Source organism: Dasypus novemcinctus, chromosome 19, assembly GCF_030445035.2.
Source record: "Dasypus novemcinctus isolate mDasNov1 chromosome 19, mDasNov1.1.hap2, whole genome shotgun sequence".
Taxonomy (NCBI): domain Eukaryota; kingdom Metazoa; phylum Chordata; class Mammalia; order Cingulata; family Dasypodidae; genus Dasypus; species Dasypus novemcinctus.
The window spans coordinates 38082679-38105647 of NC_080691.1; the positions used below are offsets into that span (position 1 = coordinate 38082679).

The 22969-nt window shown below is 46.0% G+C and overlaps 2 protein-coding genes across 4 annotated transcripts in view; one reads left to right on the top strand and one right to left on the bottom strand.

The window, feature by feature from the left end:
* Positions 1 to 180: 180 nt before the first annotated feature.
* On the bottom strand, positions 181 to 2792 carry C19H22orf31 (chromosome 19 C22orf31 homolog). Its single transcript, XM_058281585.2, has 3 exons — positions 2709 to 2792; positions 1614 to 2063; positions 181 to 704 (listed from the first exon to the last, which is right to left on the bottom strand). Exons 1-3 carry the CDS (start codon positions 2709 to 2711, stop codon positions 264 to 266), a joined length of 894 nt encoding a protein of 297 aa, XP_058137568.1. The 5' UTR covers positions 2712 to 2792; the 3' UTR covers positions 181 to 263.
* A 7053-nt stretch (positions 2793 to 9845) lies between these two features.
* KREMEN1 (kringle containing transmembrane protein 1) overlaps positions 9846 to 22969 on the top strand; it is an 83970-nt gene continuing 70846 nt past the window's right edge. Inside the window, exon 1 of one of the 3 annotated variants that reach the window (XM_058281583.2) lies at positions 9846 to 10091. In XM_058281583.2, the coding sequence (XP_058137566.1) occupies positions 9995 to 10091 (97 nt within the window). In that variant the 5' untranslated portion in view covers positions 9846 to 9994. The remainder of the gene's footprint in view (positions 10092 to 22969) is intronic. The other 2 variants (XM_058281584.2, XM_058281582.2) reach the window with 2 other exon arrangements.

The window sequence follows — 22969 nt, forward strand, 5'->3', positions numbered from 1 at the left end:
AACCATCAGCCTCATATGCCAGGCCTCTTCTTACCTGAAAAATAGGCCCCCAAATCTTTATGGATTCAGGGCAGTGTCTGATCCCGCAAGCATCTCTGCCTAGAAATACCTGATCAGGAAAGTGGGGAGGGGTTATCTGTTTGGTTCCCTGGGAGGATAGTTACTAACTTGCAAAGCACTCTGAGATTATGTGGAAGGTGCAAAGTGGTATTTATTTTTCAGATATCTAGCAGAGAATATCCTAATCCTGTGAGTTCCTGTTTCTATTTCTTACTCTTTAACTTGGGCCATTTCTTTGGCACCGGCTCCTCACTGACACGCAGCCGCTTCCTGCTCAGCGACAGGTTCTTTTGAGCACCTTCAGGGGTGGCACCGTGGCTGCACAGAGCCTCCCAGAGCTTTTGTTTAATGGCCTTGCCCAGCTCTAGGCTGTACCTCTTAGGGGTCCCTGAAGGATTCCACAGCATTGGCTCAACCACAGCGTGGTACAGAGCCCGGTAACCCTCCGTGGGGAGGCCGTGGATGGTGAGAGCGTCTTCCGACAACTGCAGTCTCTTTCTGGCTTCGGGAAGCAGTGCTTGGCGCTTTCTGACTGCTGCCCCACTGTCCCAGGGTAGTGTTTGGGTGGCAGCCACGTGTTCGGCATATCTGTCCTCAAGATCTTGGCAGACTGTCACTTTTTTCTCCTTTGAACTTTCTTTACTCTAGCCAGGAAGAAAGAAGAGAATTCAAAGCTAAAACTTGAGAAGGGAGATCAAAATAATCAGCTGGGATTTGTGTCCTAGAGTCTTGGTTTCGGCAACAACCAACATTTGTGTGGTGTGTTCTGGTATACTGAGTCCCTTCATTTATACCGCCTCATGCATCCCCTGTACTCCTGTAAGATTGGCAGGACAGCTTTAAAGGCAAGGAAGTTGAAGGTGATTTGCCCAAGGCCATGCAGCCAGGTTCATAACCACAGCTCCCAGCTACCATGTATTGAATGCCTTGCACAAGCCTAAACATTTATTCTGTCCAAAAGTCTTTTGCATGGATTATTTAATCCTTATAAAGCCCTATGAGGGAAAGACCATTATCCCCACTTTACGGGAGATAAAATCAAGTCAGGAAGAGATTCAGCCCAAGGTCATCCTCAGATCATAGAACCGGGATTTGAACCTCACTCTGAGCTCTGCTGGCCTCCATGGAGTGATGGAGCTGGACTCAGATCAGGCCCCCAGATGCCACTATCAACCCTTGCAAGTTCACAGCCAGATGTGTGGCTCACCTCTGGCTCGTGTGCATATGTGTGTGCTAACTCATCATCTCCCTTCCAGCCTTTAACTTTCTATCCCACCCTTACTTCTCCCTCCATACCAAGCTCTTTTTGTCTGTGTTTAAGAAAGCCGCCTCATTCTTCAGTAGAACTAGGCAGAGTGTAAAAAGCATGACCTCAGATCCAGAGCTGTCTCTACTATATCGTGCTGGGCCACCCCACTCCAGCCTGTCTTTAACTTTAGGATTTCCTTTGCTTGGTATAAATCTGTTAAGCATTCGTCTTTCCATATCCTCTAGCTTTACTTTTCCCCTCTCCCCCCCTCATCACATTTTCTCCACCACTGGCCACCATCTACCTTGCTGATGCCTCCTGCAGACCTCCTGCGTTTGGGTGAGCCTGGCAACTGCCCAGTTGTCCCCTTGCTCATGGAACTGATGGAGTTTCTTATCCTGCCCCGCCGGGTGGCTTTCATTGCAGAATTGTCCTTGGGCTTTAATCTCTTCGGGGCGTTTGCATCTCCAAACTTGTGGGGCATTGGGCAGCATTTATCCCTCAGTTGTCGCCTGAGCACAAGCTTAACCAGAGAGAATGAACCGGTAATCAATGGGTTCTTTACAACCTCCCAAGAAGAAGTGATACCTGGAGCTGGGGCATTGACATTCTGCTTTGCACTCATCCTCGCCATCCATATGTTGGTGAGAGCTGGTGAGTCCACATAGCAATCCTGAAGCCTGGTATTCAGTAAGATGGATTGTCGGAGTCCATAGGTGGGGATGCTGGGGTCTCGTCTCACACAGATGGGATGCTAAAATTAAAAGAGGAAAGGAGGGGCGGATAAAACAAGACCAGTTCTCAAGCAGGGATTAGAAGGTTTACTTTGGAGGCAAAGTATTAGCATCTCTCTTATAGACTATTCCTTCCACCCAGCTCTTAGAAATCTTAGAACATGTCCTCTCTACTCCACCAAAACCTTTTGTGGCGAGAGAAGAGATGGTAACTTCACAAGGTCATAGCAATATCCAGGCTCTTGGAGGAGATAGCAGGTAGGGAGAGAAGCAGGGCTTCAGGGAACATTGTTAGGAAGGAATCGAAGACAATTCCTGTCTGCGGGAAGATAAGGGCATCAGTGGCAGGAAGGGATCTGAGACAGGGTCACTCTAAGTTATAGTCACTTCTCAACTATGCCACCATACAGAAATGACTGCAGGTAAAGTCCTGCCAAACACACTTTAACCAGATTACTGTGAGCCAAGAAAGGCCGCTATATAGGAATATATACGAAATACATGCTGGGACCCATAAACGCAAAAGTACAACATAAAGGATGCTGGACTCCATTTCCTGGGAATAGCCAAGAACAAGAGAACAACTGGGATAGATTAGAATCACACAGTTAAAGAGACCTGGCTTTCTAAGAAATGTCATCTAAAAAAAAATAAAATCACCTTACCATATTGCAGTTGCCTTAAATTTTATTTTAGCTAGTTTAGTAGGGGGAAGAAATATGTATTTTCTTTTTTCCTTTTTCTCTTTTGATTTTGTTTTGTTTTGTTTTAATAATTCTAGTCACCTGTCTTTCTCTGCCTTGGTCATGTATGGGCAAATTGCAGTTTATTTAGATTTTGGCTCACATGCTGGCAGTCTTAAACCATTATCTCTAGTATTTGTGATGTCACTTTGGTTTGTGATGTGGGTGTGGGTGGGTGTTACATCATCAGGTTTTATAGTTAAATTAAGTTGGAAGATGTTCTCTTTTGCTGTAAACCCTCAGGAATTTCTGAAGTCCTCATTTTCCCCCCAGAACGGCTTAGGTGGATTTCAAAGATCCTATAGTTCTTAAAAAGCATGGTTTGTATGGAAATGTTGTCAAATGTGCAGGCCAGATTTGTGGATACAGGTAGGTAGATGCATCCTTACATGTGCAAAAGTGCGCTTCTCCGTGCATATAAAGAAGGTACTGTTAAATTCTCAGAATAGCTGCCAAGGTTAGGGACCAGAAATGAAAGAACACGTTCCTGCAGCCCTGGGCACCTCTCCCTGCATGTCTCTCCCAGGGAGACTACATGGTTTCTGGAATGTGGTTTTATTTTACATCCCATGGCAAATGCAGTAATTAGAGCTGTTAGCGGTGTCAAGGACTTGAAACAAGAACAAAGACACCACTTCCTGGGAACTCTTGGGCAATGCCTCTCTCCTTATCAGGTGCTGGGCCTGTTGGCAGTTTTGATTTTTCATACACAAAATTGCCAAAGGAGGCTCTCTCCTGGTGGGGAGGAGAGCAAAATGATGGAAAAACAGAGTAGTAGTCTGGCAGGAGCTCCTGGAATCGCCTGTGCTGCCTGTTTGAATTTTGGAGTGTTGTCTCTGGAGTGAATCAAAGCCTGCAGGCAGACCGCACGACAGGCTGTGGTGGAACCATCTCCAATCCCGACAGCATCTGGAACCATAGAGTCTTCAGAGGACAATGGGGTCCATTCAGCAGCGAGCCCTGGCTTCAGCTCCCAAGAGGTGGGTCAGTTTTAGAGCAGGGCGTAGGAAAGCATTTGTCTTTGGGAAGGGTTTGCGAATGTCTGGAGACCAGGCAGGCAAGCATCCTTTCCAAGCCAGTGAATCCCGGAAAGGTGACACCAGGCTCTCAGGGCACCTGAAAATTAGTCTGCCCTCACTCTGTCTCAGAGACAGAAGAGAAACGTTGGGCAAGAAAAACATGACAGGAGCAGCTCTTCTCCCTTCCCCATCTCGAGATTTACTTTCCCACACCTCCTCTGGTCCAGAATCATCACCTGTATTTACTTTCCTACACTCTTTCCTCACTGACAAGTGTTACTACCCTAGCTTGAAGGAGCACTTTGAATCTCTTATCAAAGAACGGTTCACTTGCAGGCAGCTGATACATACCCTTCAAATTCGATGGAATTCTTTCTCTCCCCACAACATTAACTCAGACTGCCTGCCTGAACAGGGAATCCTTAGCTTCCTTAGAACCCACTCCTTAATTTCACCAGGGTTCCTTAGCTTGTGCTATTTCTCTTACCTCAATACAATTCATAAGTATTTATTGATTGCCAGGCCCTGTTCTAGGCACCTTACATCATCTCATGAAATGGTACCAACAGTCTTATATGCTTGAGTACTGTGGTCATCCTTACTTCATAGGTGGAGAAACTGAGGCACAAATTGCTCAAGAACCATGCCCCAAGTCCCACAGCTAATAGCTAATAACCAGCAAAGGCCGGATTTATTCAAGTTCCCCATGGCCCTTGCTCTTCACCTCCCTGTTAGCCATCACTGTGATGCTTTGTCTCTCAGCAGGGAGGGGGATATCCAAATATCACATCTGACCCAACTCTAGTCCTATCTTTGTCATGAGACTTTCTCCAGGCTTAGGAGTTTGTCTGCCCAACTTTGCCTCCCAGATCCATCTCTTAATGGGTAAGTTAATTCACTTCTTTGAATCTTAACTTCCTCAACTGTGAAATGCAGATAGTAATAGTGCTATTGCCAGGATTATTGTGAGGATGAAATGGGAGTTCAGTGCATGTGTTTTTATTAATGTTATTAATATTGTGGTCCATTCACTCAAGATCCTTTCTTTTTTTTTTTCCTGATCTTTTTTTTTAAAAGATTTAATTTGTTTATTTCTTCTCCCCCCTCCATTCCCCATTGCTTAAATTTTCAGTCTATTCTCTGTGTCCATTTATTGTATGCTTGTCTTCTTTTTAGGAGGCACTGGAAACTGAACCCAGGACCTCCCATGTGAGAGGGAGATGCCCATTGGCTTGAGCCACCTCTCCTCCCTGCTTGCTGCTTGTTGTGTCTCTCATTGTTTCCTCATTGTGTCTCTTCATTGCATCATCTTGTTGTGTCAGCTAGCCACACTAGCCCATCATATCAGCTTGCTGTCTTGCTTTTCTTCTTTAGGAGGCACTGAGAATCGAACCTGGGACCTCCCATGTGGTACGCAGATGCTTGAGCTACATCTGCTTCATTCACTCATCTGACCCTTTGTTTTATTTCCTGAACTTTTCTTAAGTCCCTGTTGCACACATATGAGTGACATACCCAATACTTGATAGACCTTCATCTCAGGTCCTAGTTGTGTGTCTCTCTTGTGCAAATGAGGCCAAGCAATGAGCCCCTTGGAGGCAGAGAATGATTCTGATCTGACTTGTGTATCACAGCATCTCTTTTCTCATGATACATCTTCAGTTAATATTTGTCAGGTTTACCAACCTCACAGAAGAGGTGTATTTACAGGGGTTAGGTTTCCCCTTGGCTGTCAGAGGTGTCCAGAATATCCCATGCTTCATTAGATGGAAAGAGAAGTGGTTACCTGAGGATATGCTAAGGAATGTGAACCATCAACGTTTGCTCAGAATTATAAAGTCAAGATGGAAAGAATCTATTCAGTACAGGGTCCCAAAAACCATTGCAAGAGTTTCCATTGTTAGTGCCAACATCTGATCCAGAGAATTTGGGGTTGGGGCAGTAGGGTTTCCATGTTGCTGAAAGGGCTGTTCCTTAGCTTCGTTCTCCCATGAAGCTTTTTTATTCTGCTGGGCTCAGTCTGAATAATCTTTATTTTCCACCCATCATTTTGAACTGTGCTTCCTGACATATCTAAACCACTGCTTCTCTTTGGAAACACATCTGCCTGTCTTTGATGCTTAGCCAAGCTCTCCTCACCGTATTTTTAGCTCCTATAATCTTCTTCCTTTTTTCCTTTCCTTTCCTTCTACCTTTCTTCTCTTTAGTTTATCTCCGCTTCTATTCTCTTTCTGGAGAATCAGCTAATGAAGAAGAAATTGGATCATTTTATATTGACTCTAGTAGAATTTAGTTGTTTGTATTTTCCTCAAAAGATATTTTTATTTTTTTGTCACCCAAGCAGTAAACTTCCATACCCATAAAGGAACATATCTTAGGTTTGTGATGCAGAAGGCTTAGGGAAGAAGAGAAAAACTTGGGATGAGAGAGAATTTGAAAAGATTCCTTAACCATGATGCAAGCTCCGAGGACCAAAGAGCTGGACCACATGAGTTGAACATGCAGCTATTATGGGCCACACCTGGGAAATAATGGGGCCCTGCCCACCCCACCCCCTTCTTACTTGCCTGGCGTGGATGACGCCCACTTCTCATTTCCAACCCAAACCTTGGATACCCGTCAGACACCTCTAACTCATGTTCAAGACTAAATTCTCAAACCTTAATAAAGCTGTTTTAGAAAGTTTAAAAAAGAGAGAAAGAAAGAAAAAGACCGAGTTCTCTCCCTTCACCACCATCAGAGCAAGCAAACTACTGCTTCTCTTGAATTTTCCGTCACTAGTTAAGCAAGCCAGAATTCAGGGAGATAGGATCAGTTACAGTTCTGCACCAAGCCATACTGAAGCTTAGGCTAAAGGGAAAAATCAAAGGATCCTGTCTTTGTGTAAAACTCTGATATTTTGTTCATCATAGATTTTTTCATTCTTTTAGATATCCCCCTTTTTTTTCCTTTAGATTTTAATAACACTGATTAAAATATTATATCTCTCGATTACTAAGCTTTTTGGCATCCCCTTAAATTTTGCTCCTAAGGCCAGTTCTTCACTCTCCTCACCCTTGTCCCTGGCCCTGAAGCACTCAGTAGAAAACTGTTGACAGAACCCACAAGAAAGGCAATTTAGCATAATGTCTAAAGTGTAGGCCTGGAATCCTACTGCCTGGGTTCAAAAGCCCAGCTCCATCACTGTGTGACTTTTGGGCAGTAATTTAACCTCTCTGTATGAGGTTTGCTGGGAGGATTATGTAAAATGTGACAACGGTCTGGACATTGCCTAGAGCTTAGCAAAGTTCTTAGTAAATCTTTGCTATTGTTATTTATAATCAGACTCCTCATCCAGTGCTCTCTCTACAACATGATTGATTTTTGAGGAGAGAGCCTCCTACCTGGAGTTTCCAAGATACAAGTGTGACCCCAAATCCATGAGATTAAGCCTCTCAGCTTCTTGGCAAATCCCGCAGCCCTGGGAGGAGTCGAAGGGCCTGACTGCAGAGCGCAAGCAGACAGACAGTCATCAGCATCTCCCTGGCGGCCCAGGGGCTGCAGCCAGTGTCCTCACTCTTTCCATGAAATAAAGCCACTAAATGCCCCAGGCATGTGAAGCATTGAAATGAATATCTCAGGCTGCTCCTTGCCAGGTGCCCAGACCACATAACTGAGCAAAAGACCTTGAGCCACTAAGCTCCGTGACCTAGACATGCTTGGCTGTATTTTTAGCCTCTTGTGCACGGTTTTCCATCACCTGTGCTGGGCTTTGTGCAGGAAAAGGGGAGGGGGCGAGGAAGGCTGGAGGGACGTTTCTTACAGTGGCTAGTGGAGGCAGGGCCTTGCAGGCTCTTTATTTCTGAGTTCATTTGTACACAGGGCCAGCTTCATAGGTGGATGGTCACACAGGTCATGGTGGTTAGAAGGGCTTGGCACTTGGTTTAGTACTCAGCCACCGCCGTCTTGAAACTCTTAATAATTTTGAACAGGGAGCACGTCACTTCGTTTCACACAGGCTGGAGAGAAACAGATGGAAGAAAATGCTGGTACCCACCCAGCAGGGGTGTGGGCAGGACTGGCCAATGTGAGGTGTGGACAGGCCCGACGGGGTGCCCTGAGAGGGGGCATATAGGTTCTTTTGGAACCTCCAGTCTGCCCCTTTCTATTTCTCACTCTGAATGCAAAAGAATCAGGAAAGAAACCGTAGAGAGCTTGGTCCTGCTTTGTCGATGGCTTTCTCCAGGCTTTTGCTGTTTGAAATTCATATATCTTCCAGTTGGTTGTCCCTCACCCCCACACATTCCAGAGGAAGGGATGGGCTCGTCTTGTTGGTGGCTGTGCCCTCCTCACTCAGCATGTGCCTCACTCATTGTTGAATGAGGGAAGAATCACCTTTGTGTTGTGCTTGCTTCGGGTTGCGGGTTTTAGCTACATGGTCTTTCATTCTCCTTGAAGTTGCTTCTGCCTGTGAGGGTGCAAATCAGGGAGGAAGAGTTCCCAGGTTCTATCTGAGGAGACGGTTTTGGAGGCAAGGAAGGTCCCAAAATGGTGGAGAAGAGAAAGGGACGCCGAGGTGGGATGCAGAAGGGATGTGCCCAGGGACTGGGGCGGGGCTGGGAAAGGGGATGTTCTCGCGCTCCAACGAGGAGCCCAGCGGATGCTCGAACTCGGGAGTGACACAGTGGAAACAGTGATGAGCAAGACTCTTCTTGCCACGAAGCTGGGGAAGCTGGGTCGTGTGGGTGGAGAGGGACTGAGACTGAGAAGCCCCGCGGGAGGTAGGGAGCTGCTCCCTTTGGGCCGGGCCGGGGGCAGCGCGGGGATGGGGGTTGGGAGCGGCGGGGGAGGGTGGGGGCTCCGGGAGGCGGGGACCTGGCGGCTCCAGGGCCCGAGTAGCCCAAGAAATGCCGGGTAGCCGGTGGGGCCCCGCCCACCGCACCCCGCTCTGGGCGCAGCGAGTCCGCACACGAGGCCAGACGCTCCCGCCGCCCCGCCGCGCGCAGGCCCGCACTTGCCGGCCGGGGACCGGGACTTGAAAGCACTGGGCGCGCCGCCCGGACCTGCCCCGCCGGGCGGGCGTCACCGCGGCGCTTCAGGCGGGAGCCCCAGGAAAACCCCCTCTGCCTCCCGGAATGAGGGGGAGGCGCGAGGCCCACCACCCACCGCAGGGAGGCCTGGCGGGGAGAGGGGGCGAGAGAGGGCCTGCCACGTGGGGGCCGAGGACTTGAGCGAGCCACCTGCTCTCTGGGCCTCAGTTTCCCCATCTGTAAGATACAGGTCATTGCCCTGTCCGTTTCCTTTTTCTGTGTCAGGCGCTTTACACTAGCTTCTAGCTCATCCACTCCTGTGAAGCCCTTTTATTGTTCCCATTTTACAGATGACTGGTGTTGGAGGAGACGAGGAAACGTGCGCCGGTGACCTAGGCTCAGCATGCTGCCTCCTTTATGGGGGCAAGAACTGGGATGGAGAAAGGAACTCAACGTGGCCTGAGCTCCTAGGACAGGCACAGCGCGAGGAGCTTCCACGCATTGTCTCATTTAGTGTAGCCGCTTACGGATGAGAAAACCGAGGTTCAGAGACGCTTTTTCCCTTTAAACCTGCCCAAGGTCTCCCGGGTGACCGAGTAGGCCATGAACCCCGACAGGCTGACTCCGGAGCCCCCATTTTCTAACCACTCGGATGAACCAAGCAGGGAACAGCGGTTTGCAGATTGCTGTTCTGATTATTACTGCTGTGGTTGAGCCTGCGTGTGGGTCACGACCCCAATGAGCAGGCGTCACCGGGCGCTCGGCCCGCTGCAGCCGGGCCAAACCTGCCGGTGGGGACTCGGAGGTGGGGCCCCGGACCCCGCCCCTCACCTGTTGGCCCCGCCCCCTATCGGCCCAATGGGGCGCCTCGCGGGGCGGGTCCAGGGGCAGGACGTGGGCGGGGCCCGGCGCGTGAGTGGCAGGCGCGGCGCGTGGGCGGGGCGTGCCGGGCGTGCGCAGTGGGCTCCGCCCCTCGGGCCTGGCGGCGGAGCCGGGCGGGCCCCGGCGGCCGGGGTGGCGGCGGCGGCGCTGAGGAGGGCGGGCCGGGCCGGGGCGGGGCCGCCGGGAAGCGGGGCGGGGCCATCCCCGGGCCCCGCGTCCTGCTCCCATGGCCGCCCCCGGCTCCCAGCGCTGCCCCCTCTACCCCGGGCCGCGACCCGGGGTCCCGCACTGACGGCCCATGGCGCCGCCCGCCGCCCGCCTCGCCCTGCTCTCCGCCGCCGCGCTCACGCTGGCGGCCCGGCCCGCGCTCGGCCCCGGCCTCAGCCCCGGCACGGGTAAGTGAGCGACCCCCGGCGCTCGCCCTGCGCGGGTCCCGCCGGAGGGGCAACCGGTCCTGCCCACCCGGGGGACCCAACCCTCCCTCGCCTCAGCAACCCCCGGGAACCCCCTCTCCAAGCCCCGCGGCGACGCCCCCCGGGCCCGGCTGGCCCTTTTGCCTCAGGACCCCGGAGCCTGTCGCCAAGCTCCTCAACAGCAGCTTCCGGACCGGTTCCTCCTCCTTAAGCCCCTCAGCGACGGCCCTTGGACCCGGCAGGTTCCCCCCACCCCCTCCTCAGGACCCGGGACCCCTCCCCAAACCCTTCCGCGACGCCCCTTCTTCCTCAACGCCCTCCCCCCTTCCTGGCTGCGCCCGCCGGACCCGACACTAACTTCTGCCTCGCGAAGATCCGAGTTCATTTGCCAGCCCTACAGGAGGCAGGTCCGGAGCCTGGAACGACCCGCTGCACCCCGGCGGGACGCTCCCGCTCCCCCCACCCCCTCCAAGGGTCGCTTTGAACTTCACGTTTCAAGTGACCGCCCAGAGAGGAAAAAGAAGCCGGTGGGAAACTTCTCGCGGACCGACCTCTGAGGGTGCTCATCCTGAGGGTGCCGCATTAAGCCCCGCTTTAAACAGGGTCACCCGCTGCCCAGGCCAAGGCCGAGGCCAGGTGTTCCAGAGGTGGGGATGATCTCTGGATCTTCCATGCACCCCCTGTCTCGCCGCAGAAAACTTTCAAGGTGAAGAGCAGGCAGGAGGGCGTTGTCTGGCCCAGTTAGTTCCTGGGCAGGTTGTTTGGGAGCTGAGCATTGGACATTCTCAAAAAGGAAGGGAAGTGTTCATTACCAGTCTGCCAGAGTAGGAAAACCAGCCTCTGGGTTCTCCACCCAAAAAGTCGCAGGCTCTGATGTTGGAAAGACAGGATTTTGCTGGTGAAAGAAAACCCAGAGTTGCTTTGTTTACAGAATTGCTTGGATTACTGAAAAAGCTAGGACTTGTTGACACTTAACTCTGTGACTTTGGGCCATACACCAACTCTCTGAATCTGTATAGGAGGGTTAACAATGCGTTCCTTGCAGGGAACTGTGAGGGTTAAAAAACCCGCTACAGGTAATGCTTCCGCATGTAGAATATACTCAGTAAACATCTTTAAATAATACCTTTCATAGTGCTTCACGGTTCAAGTGCTAGATACCTCATTTGCCCTGGGAATGCTGTGAGCTTCCAGTCTGATCAATCCCTGTAAAAGGTAAAGGTTGGCTCTAGATCAGTGGAATGAGGGTCTCCAAGTGCTATAAACCTGAGGCTCAGGAAGTGGTTGCTGAGTGTTCACAGGCCTTCGTGGGACTTTTACAGTTTGATCACTTCTACTTTTTGCCATATGTAAGGAGTGAGGGAGAGACATTCTGAGAGCCAGGATATGTCAACATAACTGTAACCTAGTAACCCCTTAGCTCCACTTTGCCATCTGTGTGGTCAGGGTTTAATGTCCTCTAGGAGAGAGAAATATGAGTGGAAATAGACTGATTCCTCTTCTGGAAAGGGCAGAGTAATAGTTCTGAAAAGCAGTAAGCAAGCCAACTCTGTGCTTACGCTTGTTAGGAAGGTGGCATCCTCTCCTCAGGCACCTTTGCTTTGCCAGGAAGGGACAAATGCAGCAGCTCTTGTTTATTTCGAACCTCAAACCTTGGAGTACTTTTATTTAGTAATCTAGAGTAGGGGCAGATAAATAACGGTTGTGAAATGATTTGTCAAAACTGGCCCAAGTTCTCAATTCACTGAGCCTCGCCAGCTCAGTTTCCTACCAGCTTAGTACATTGGTGTTTGTGACTTTTCCTTTCTAGTTCCAGAAAGTTTTTGAGGAGATACCACATGGTCTTCAGCATCACATCCTGTGTAGAGCCTACCCACTAATTTTTAAAATCCTTTCCAATAAAAAACACATTTACTCTCAGAATATGCCAAGCTTACCATTTTATATCTTTTGATACTGTAATTTTCTCAAAAATTTTGTGGATGGAAAAAATTATTTCGATATTTATATTATGCACAGTTTTATAATATTTAAACTACTGGTGGTTTGCATTTTTGAATGCTGACTTTATAAAAACAGTTAGCTCATTCCGCATCAGTACTCCTTTTAATTAGAGTGTATAGCCAACCCCAAATTAGCTCCCTTCTCCTCTCCATTCTTCCTAGGAGATTCTCTCCCTTTCTTCACAGCTGATAAGGAGGAAGATAGAAGTTACTGGCAGAATCTCGACTCCATCTCAAGGAGGAGCTGATGGGCTCCCCTTAGTAGTTCCCCATCTAGAATTTAAGACCTCGGTGGGAGAGCTGAGAGGTGGGAAGAGCAGAGAAGGCTGGGTGGACTTTGGCCACTTCAGTTGCCTGAGGCAGTCACCTGCTTGGGTGTTTCACTACATTTGGGGACTATCAGGTGTGCATCAACAGGGTTTCTCAACTCAGATTACATTTGCTCTGAACAACTTTTTTATTTATTTTAAAAATTTATCCCCCTGCCTCCCTCAGATGGTTCTCTTGTCTGTCTGCTCCTTGTTTGCTTGCCTATTCTAGGAGACACTGGGAACTGAACCCAGGACCTCCCACATGGGAGGCAAGTGCCCAACGGCTTGAGCCACATCGGCTCCTCACAGGCTGTGGTGTCTGCTGACTTGTGGCATCTGCTCATTGTAGTGGGTGTGGCATCTGCCTCTCTTCTTTAGGAGGGACCTGGACCCGAACTGGGACCTCCCATGTGCTAGGCGGGCGCCCAACTTGTTGAGCCACATCCGCTTCCCGTGAACAACTTTTTATAGTTGCTGTTCATTCATGTTCAACTCCTCATTTCACATTCTTCATATCAATCAATAGTATGTAGGTAGCGGACTTGGCCCAGTGGATAGGGCATCCATCTACCACATGGGAGGTCCGTGGTTCAAACCCTGGGCCTCCTTGACCCGTGTGCAGCTAGCCCATGTGCAGTGCTGATGCACGCAAAGAGTGCCGTGCCACACAGGGGTGTCCCCCACGTAGGGGAGCCCCATGCGCAAGGAGTGCGCCCCGTAAGGAGAGCCGCCCAGCGCAAAAGAAAGTGCAGCCTGCCCATGAATGGCGCCCCACACACGGAGAACTGACACACAAGATGACACAACAAAAAGAAACACAGATTCCAGTGCCGCTGACAACAACAGAAGCAGACACAGAAGAAGACACAGCAAATAGACCCAGAGAACAGACAATTGCGGGGGAGGGGAAGGGGAGAGAAATAAATAAAAAAATAAATCTTTTTTTTTTTTTAAAAATCAATAGTATGTCTTGCCAGAAAATGTATGTGTTAAGTTAGCAGTGAAACTTATCCTTGCCCTTTTTCCTTAATGCCAACAGACCACCTGTCTGCAAAGCGGGGACTGAGAGGAGTGGACTAGCATGTATAGCAGTTACTTTTATGCTTTGAGAATTTTAAGAAACATGGTTGTGATCTAGTATCAAAGGATGTTGATGCTTTTGTGAAAACTTGTTATGGTTCCTAGACAAAACTGCATAAATGTTTGAGATGTGCAGTGAGCCTTTTTATAAAGCCTAAAGCTAGGAAGAGTTCCATTAAAGTGCCCAACTATCAGACAGCAAGTTGGTGTACCCAGTATACATATTACTGATACACTGCCATGGTTTAGCCTAGTTGGATGCAAAGCAATAAATGTTTAAGATAAAATGCATTGCTTTAAAAAGCTTCCCAAAATACTGATTAAGGATTTTTGATGATGGGCAATATATCATCTTTAGTTTAGAATTTTTGAGCCTGGAGTGCCACCTAAGGCTCTAGGATAGAGGTTGGCAAATATTTTTTGTAAAGGGCCAGATAGTAAATAATTTGGACTTTGTGGGCCACATACAGTCTCTGTTGCAATTACTCAACTCTACCCTTGTAGCATAAAAGCAGTCACTGGCAAAACATAAATGAATGGACGTGGCTGTGTTCCAATAAAACTTTATGTATGGATAACTGAAATTTGAATTTCATTCAATTTTCATGTCACAAAATATCCTTTTGATTTTTTTCAAACATTAAAAACATTTAAAAACCATTCTTAGTTCGCATGGGATGTATAAAAATAGATAGTAGGCCAGATATGGCCCACAGGCTGTACTTTGCCAATCCCTCTCTAGTTCCATATGTCCTAATTATTTCCAGCATTCACTGGTCTGGAAAGGTGTCCGAGAGGTCTGATTCAGTGAATGAATGAACCTTTTACTTTTACTGTGAACTAACTTTTAAAGGGAAGTGGATGTGGCTCCAGCAGCTGGGCTCCCACCTACCACAAAGGAGGTCCTGGGTTTGAGTTCCTGTGCCTCCTAGAGAAGACAAGCAAGATGGTGAGCTGACGCAACAAGGTGACACAGTGAAATGACCCAACCAAGGGACACAGCGCAGAAACACAATGAGAGACACAAGAAACAGAGTGGGGGTGGCTCAAGCAATTAGGTGCTTCCCTCCCACATGGGAGGCGCTGGGTTTTGTTCGTGGTGCCTCCTAAAAAGAAGACAAGTATATAGCAAGCACAATGAGGCAGGGAGAAATAAATTAAAATCTTTAAAAAAAAAAAAAGTATGTATGGGGAAAGTTCATGCACATATACATAATATATATACATGTACATATATATATATGGATCTTTACACTTTGCTTTAAAAAATGCTTTAAAGAGAAATTCATTGTGGTTCTGTGTGCACTACACAAAGAAAAGAGTGCCTGCCTTGGAACTGGCCCATGGTTTGTTCAACTGTGCCTGCAGATGTTGGCTTGGAACAAACTGATGAGAGATCCGTTTCTCAGAGTAAAGCCCAGGCAGCAGGTGGCACCAGCCCTGAGACAGAAAAAATAGCCAGGAAAAAAAAATTCTGTCACTTCCCAAGCAGTAGATTTTGATTCCCATGATTCTATTGCCATATTTAAAGTGGCTTTTAAAAAACAGCCATGTGCTTAGCATGGTTGATTATTTTGTTTTTATTCAAGCATTTTTGAAAAAACAAAATGAGACATTCAAACATACCAAGTTGATTGTGCTTGTACCATGGAACAGTTAATGCAAAACACTTGAAAGAGGCCAGAAGTTTGGATCTGGAGCTTTGGCTTGAGTTTTTGTCTCCTGAATGTGGACAACGTAAGAGGAAGTGAATATTTCCCCTAGAAAACTACCTACTCAAGGTGAAATCTCTACAAGCCCTCTGACACCACTTGGCAGGTTAGTTTCTGACTGGCTCATGGTGCAGCCTTCGCATGGGTGAAAGCAATGACTGACATTCCTTCCATATTCAGTTTGACCTTGAGACTCCAGCTGGAACCTGGAAATATTCATCTAAAGGAGCAGTCTGTGGTTTCTCTGTTTTTTCCTCCCGAGATGGCAGTTCTTCTTCAACCCAAACCTCACCTTCTGAGAAATTATCCTGGATTTGGACTGAACAGGAAAAGCAGAACGTCTACTGTAAGAATGTCAGAAGACTGTCCAGCCTCCTTACAAGGAGCCACTCGGCAGAACCTTCTTCTCTAAGGGAATGCCCCTGCCTTTTTTTTTTCTTTTATCATCTTTCTAGATAAACACCTCCATAGCCTGGACTTGTATGAGTCTAAAGAGAAATGAAGTCGATCCTAGGATGCTTAGAAGCACCTCAGCAGCCAAGAGCTTTTAGACCACCTCTCATCTAAGGTTGCCCTTCTCCCTTCCTGTTACAACAGGACCCTCATAGGGCTGCCTGTCTGCTGGGGCCCAGCTTCTAGTTTCTCTCGCCACTGATTTAATCCCTGGCAAGTAGCCAAAACATTAAACTTTTATTGTTCAATTTACCACAAGGGTGGAGCCCTGCTTCTCATAGGCTAAGGCGGCTGCAGCCATTTCCAAACCCAAGTGTCACACCACATTAGCAACTGCAGACTTTGAAGGCTGGATTTCTTTCAGTTTGGTTAGATTCTTGGTTAGGTCCAGAACAGTATACTCACACTCCAACCAGAAATGACTCTTCTTCTTTTTTTTTTTTAATCTTTTTTCATAAATAACTCTTAAAGCTAGACAATAATAAAAACAGCCGAGGCAACTTTTAAAGTTGATTCAAAATGGTTGTAGCTAGCAGCATAGGCGACTACTCTGCATGGTTTCTTTATAACTTCCAAACAGATATATTAAATGTCTGTACCCATCCCTCGGTGTCCTAAAATGGGATGAAAACATGGTAACCAAGTAGTTCTCTTCTAGAATAGTAGGGATTGTTAACCAATCCCGCCACAGTATGTAAATTACTTGCTGCTGTTCAATCTATAAAAATGAATCTTCAAAGAAATTATTGGGCTGGTAAAAATATTTTTAATAATGACCACAGAACACATATTTGTTTTTCTTTGATGTTCTCCCGAAGACTCTTCTGGTTTTAATCAGATTGTTCCCACATAAAATACAATGGAAATCTACAATAATAAAATCCCTATTCCCATGTCTATGGGGAAATAAACAGGATGGGGACTGTCCTTTTAAGGGGCTTTCCCCTTCTCTTTCCCCAGACTCAAAGCTTCTGTTACTGGTGGGTGCTTTTGGCATCAGTTAAGGGCCTTCAATCCTTGCCTCCCTCCATGTTTTGCTCTTTCATTAAAGTGTTTCTGTTGTCTAATTATATCCTTTCAATCAAATTAGAGGCTGCAGCATCTGGTGAGGGCCGTAACTGCTGCCATCTGCACCTCGTATATATAGGCCTGTTCAGTTGAGAATCACTCAAGTTCCAAATGGCAGGAAAAGATTTGGAAAAAGTTTAGTTGGAGGGGAGGTTAACTTAAAAGGAATGTCTTCAAAGGCTGAGTATGATGCCCTGCTTGCTGTGATGTGTGCACTGCCATGCAGAGCGTCACTGGCTTGGCTGCCAAACAGTCTTTTCTAGCACTTCTGGCAGATGAAGGGTTTTTGATGGTCTCAACTGAAATAATTAGGCCTTCCCCTCCCTGTTACAGGTTTGAAGGGACCGGGGCCTGAGCTGAGAATTTATGCTTTGAGAAAATTCGTTACATGACCACTGGTTAATGGATGTGTCACTTTCTGTTTATTTGACCATTTTTTCCTAATTCAGTGGTTTCAACAGTTGGAGATTTTGCCCCAGGGGACAATTTGGCAATGTCTGGAGACCTTTTTGATTGTCACAACTAGGAGATGCTGCTGGCTAGTGGGTGGAGGTGTGGGTTGCTGCTAACCATCCTACAATGCACAGGACAGTCCTGCAACAATGATTGATCTGGCTCAAAATGTCAGTAGTGCTGAGGTTGAGAAACTTCTATTTTTTTTGTCCTTTCCTTCACTGTGACCTAGGAACAGGCAACTGTGGTTTTCACTCTTAAGAAAAAAGGCTCTTCACAATATATCTAAACTCCTTAGGTATTTCTGTGGACAGCATTTCAGAAACCTTAATGGAGGAAGGAGGTCTGGGATTCATTGTATCATTCTGCTCTCTAGAGTAGGATTGCCAGATTAAATACAGGATGCCCAGTTAAATTTGAATTTCAGTGTATGTCTCATGCAATATTTAGATTATACTTATCTTAAAAAGCATTAGTTGTGTCTCTGAAATTCAAACTCTATGTCCTGTATTTTTATTTGCTAAATCTGGCAACACTACTCTAGAGCCTTGAAATACTACATGAAACTTTAAACCTCTGCCTGTCAAAATCAATTCGTTAGCCATGCTCTGCCCTTATTCTTATTGTTCTGGTGGCTACAGATGATAACACTGCCTATTTAAGTCAGTGCTATATGGAATCTTTTCTTCTGTCCCACACTGTCTCCCTGGCAGAGCTTCTGACACCCAGAACTTAAGTCAGATTTTTATGTTGGGACTAATTAGTGTGTTACCCAGCTTTTCTGACAGGATTCCTCCCTGTGCCAATTCAGAGACAACTACAACTTTGTTGCTTTGGGTTTTAGTTTAAAGATATGCTATAGAGATATGCTGTCTACCTGACAATCAGCTCCCCACTCGGGAACTCTCATATTTGTCCATCCCACATCAACCAAGGGAAGTCAAATAGTCCAGAGCTTGGCCCCCAGGCAGCACTGGCTGCCTTCCAGGACTTCATTATTGGGGAACTTTCTTTCCATCTAAAATTAAAAATAGGGCACAGGCAGTACTGATGAAACTTGTCCAGAAGTTGGATTGTGTCCATTCATTTTGTCTCTCTTTAGTCTGATTGAGAGCTCCAGAGAATATGAAATAAGTTCGCTCAAGTGATGGTAAGGCAAGATTTGAGCCAGGTGTCTCCTGCTTAAAGCAGACTCAAGAATATGAAAATCTTTATTCATAAAAAGAGGTGTTGATTATTCCACGTTTCAAAGGACTTTACCATAGATTTTCTTTAAATAGCACACATTCCTCGCTTCAATGGCAAGTATTTGCTTTCCAAATACTTGATTTACATAAACTTTCCTGGAGCGTCTCATAGGTTATTGCTAGGTTAAGTCATGAGACTAGTCTAGAGGCATAGATTGGTGAGGGAACTCATATGTCTGAAATGGATTTTTTTTTTCTTCCTATTTCCCCATACACCTGCTTCATTCCCTCATAAAATAAACATTTGCCAGACACCTGTGTGGTCTATAGTTGCTGAGGAGACAAAGATGAGTAAGATGCTCAAGAAATTCATGGACTAGTAGAAGCAGGACCAGGTGCTTCTTCAGCAGTAGCATTTCAAGGCAATCAAATCCTTCAAGAGCTGTGGTTACAGGTGCCATGGAACTTGTTTTGTAGCCCCTGGATTCTCTAGGAATAGAGTGATATTTGTTCTAGACCTAGAGCATTCAAATAGTTCTCCATATTTTGTCTTTTTTTGTTTCCTTTAGAGCTTACTGATATAAACTTAGATGGTGTCTATCAGACAACTGAACTTTGAGTTTTAAAACATCTTATGCTTCTTGTTTCCTTATGTGAAAACTGTTTCTAGTGTGAAATTTTATTTCAAGATTGAGGAGGGTTCAGCTTATCCACTACATAAATAAGTATCCAAAGTAGATCCGTTCATGCTCACATGTTACATCAGGAGATGTACTGTCACCAAAGTGTGTTAGAATTATGCCCTTTCAGTACCAGGAGTGAAATCCATCAATTAATGAAATGTTTTTCTTAGAGTCCTGCAGAGCCATTCATTCCTAACTGTCCTCGTGAGTCTATTCTTTAACTGAGGATCAGCTAATTTCCCTGTATGCATTATAGAGCTGGATGCTGGTATGTCAGTGGGCATTTTTTCTCAATAACTCTTTTGGTGTTCAATCTGATGACTGTGTGTGTTTGTAGTATCCTAACTATAAATATAAATTCCTCAGGCACCGTTACATATTCATGATGACTATCTAAGTGAAAAAATGTACACACTTCACAATGACAACCATAGTAGGTTTTCCAATGGAACCTTCTTGGGTGGAAGTGAAGCACATTAGATTTGGAACTAGATGGGAAAAGAGCTTTCTTTATCCATGCCACCACTGCATCCTGGACCTTCTCTGCCTTGATAATTATCTGTTTGTCAATTTTTATAAATTTAAATAGTAAGGGCCCCTGTCTAAAGTGTTTGCATGGGTCTTGTTTTTTTTTTTTTTTAAAGATTTATTTTTATTTATTTAATTCCCCTCCCCCGTTGTCTGTTTTCTGTCTTTTTGCTGCGTCTTGTTTCTTTGTCCGCTTCTGTTGTCGTCAGCGGCACAGGAAGTGTGGGCGGCGCCATTCCTCGGCAGGCTGCTCCCTCCTTCGCGCTGGGCGGCTCTTCTTATGGGTGCACTCCTTGCGCGAGGGGCTCCCCTACGCGGGGGACATCCCTGTGTAGCACAGCACTCCTTGCGCGCATCAGCACTGCGCATGGGCCAGCTCCACACGGGTCAAGGAGGCCGGGGGCTTGAACCAGACCTCCCATGTGGTAGACGGACGCCCTAACCACTGGGCCAAAGTCCGTTTCCCTGCATGGGTCTTCTGATTTTAAACCTCTTGCTCTATGCTTTCTGTATGTTCAGTTTTTCTTGGAATACTCTCTTAAATAATTAAATATTTCATCTAATGGAGATGAATAAATGGGAAATTCAAATTGAAGACAGCCAGTAACCTTCCAAAAGTATACTTTCTTTAGTCAGAATCACTTTGAGTCAGAATCACTTTCTTTAGTCAGAATCACTTTGGCCTTTTCTTCTGTTACTATTTTTAAGGACTTATCTCTTTCAATGAAAAGGAAGACCTAGAAGATATTTTAATGGAAAAACTACTAATACTTTAAAAATTACAGTAATTTTTTTGGTAGTAATTCTACTATGGGCAAAAATGTTGCTAGTTCTATGGCAATTTTGCACTGTTAATAATACATTGTCCAAGATCATGATGTGGTATGCAAATGTCTAGATTTTAGATGACTGAATTTATGACTGACTGAGTTTGTTTATAGTTCTGGAAAGAGGCTAAGGTGAATTAACTGTAAAACAACCTGTTAGTAACTGTTTTCAAGATGTCCTTTCTTTAAACTTTTTGTTAATGGGAGATTTGAACATACACAAAAATAGAGAGGAGAGTATCATGGAGTTGTGTGTATTTCCTTTCCCAGTTTCCATGGTTATCAACCCTCAACCATGGGCAATGTTATTTCCTCTGACTCTCTTCACTCCCCACGCTAGTTCATTTTGTAACCAATCCCAGGTATCACATCATCTCATCTGTAAAATATTTCAGTGTGTGTCTTTCCGTGATAAGGACTCCTTTCAAAAACATGATTATAATACCACTATCACACCTGAAAAATCAACAGTAATTCCTTAATACATCACCTGCCCTGTCTATGTCCAGAGCTCCCTCAGTGGCTCGTTGGTACTTTTCACAACTTAAATCCAGGCTGAAACAAGGTATGCTTAGTTGATGTGACTCTTAAGTCTCTAGTAACCTATAGGTATCCCCTCTGTATTTTTCTTCCTTGTAATTTATTTGTTGACAATATAGTTTCTTTCAAGCAATAAGAGTCCTTTTTTTTCCTCCAAAGACTTATTTTATTTATTTCTCCCCCTCTCCCCTTTGTCTATTCTCTGTGTCCACTTGTGTGTTCTTCTGTGTCCTCTTGCACCCTCGGTGGCACTGGGAAACTGCGTCTCTTTTTTTGTTGCGTCATCTTGCTATATCAGCTTTCCTTGTGTGTGGTGCCACTCCTGGGTGGGCTGCACTTTTTTCACGTGGGGTGGCTCTCTTTGCAGGGCACACTCCTTGCGTGTGGGGCACCCCCACGTGGGGACACCCCTGCATGGCACAGCACTCCTTGCATGCAGCAGCTCTGCATTTGGGCCAACTCACCACGTGGATCAGGAGGCCCTGGGTATCGAACCCAGGACCCTCCCATATGGTAGGCAGATGCTCTCTCAGTTGAGCCACATCCGCTTCCCAGTAAGAGTCCTTAAGTGCTGCTTCAGATGGAGGACCCCATGGGAAGCAAGTTACTTTTCGTTTACCATAGAATTCTCATGTCTATTAGAGAATTTTAAGCCTGAAAGAGATTTTTAGCCATCCATTCTTTCCAGTCACATCATCCCACCTTAGGTTCTGTTTTGATAGAACCTTGAAATTATAGTATATTTGAAGTGTAGTGGAAAGGGACTTTGAGCCCCTCTGGCTCAAATGCTCTTATTTCATAGATGAAGAAACCAAAGCCCAAAGCGTCTGGATGATTTGCTCAAGACCACACTGTGTCAACCACATTTCTGGGTCATTTCTTCTTTATTTTAGTCACCCTCAGTGTGTAGATGATGTTCCCCCCCACACCATCCCCTCTCTAGCCTAGATTATGATAACCTTCCTCCATAAATCCGGGGGAATCCATGCAGTTGAAATGTCATTATTAAAAGGGGTAGAATGCCCTTTCATGGCCTGATTTGGGAGGGAGTGGGGGTCAGGGAGAGGTCAGGAACTACTGTCTTCCCAGAGCCACTGCCTCTTTACTACGGGGTTCCACACATCTGAAATAAGCATTCCTGGAGTGCTTTTAAGTTTCTGAGGGCAAAGGGTGATTGGCCTAGTGAGATGGGGTTTGAAGTATTACCCACGGGGCACCAGTCTGTACTTGAAACCCCAGAGAGCAGCAGGTATAAGTCATACGAACATTTGACAACACTGTCATGTTGCCCTCTCAGTGTTAAAAAGAGCTTTTTCTACCTAAGCCTTGTATTTTTGTATTCTACCCACCTGCCACATTTTGTAGACATCTTTAAAAGAACAGAAGATATTCCCATTTGAAAATGTTTTCTGCTGTCTTAAATGCCACAATTGATTGTAATGTGTATTAATTCATGTTGATTTTAAAATAGGCCAAAACCAGCCAGATTCATCCAACATAGGATCAGGAGAGATAAGTAGTCCCATATAGAACAGAGACTAACTTGGTTGATTAAAAAAAGAAAAATAATAAAACACATTGACACTCACAAACATTACATATAGAGGTCCAATTAGTAGTTCTACCAGAAAACTCAGAATATTCTTGACTCAATATGAGAAATCTTTTCTATTTCTCAAAAACATGGTTTCAGGCAAATTGCGTAATTAGGAATGACTTACTTGTAGAACTTCATGATCACATAGTCTTCAACTTTATAAATCTTGCTAAGGAATAGAATATCCCTTACTGAGAAAAGTATTTGATTTACACTTTTTTATAACCCTCAAAATTAAATCCTATAAAGTTCTGTGTGTGTGTGTGTGTTGTATTCTGTAGCTGTCAGCTTATTTAGGGGGTTTCTAACCTACAGTTAATGGATCCTTGGGACTGCACAGAAGAGCTTCAGGGGCTCCATAAACACTTCTAGAATTGTATGTAAAATGTGTGTAGGATGTTTTTCTGGGGAGTAGGTC

What these genes read in the sequence shown, in the direction of transcription:
- C19H22orf31 (XM_058281585.2), bottom strand. An exon ending in CTGCAGGAGGCATCAGCAAG is followed by an intron (nt 705 to 1,613) that starts GTAGATGGTGGC and finishes CTTCCTGGCTAG; the next exon opens with AGTAAAGAAAGTTCAAAGGA.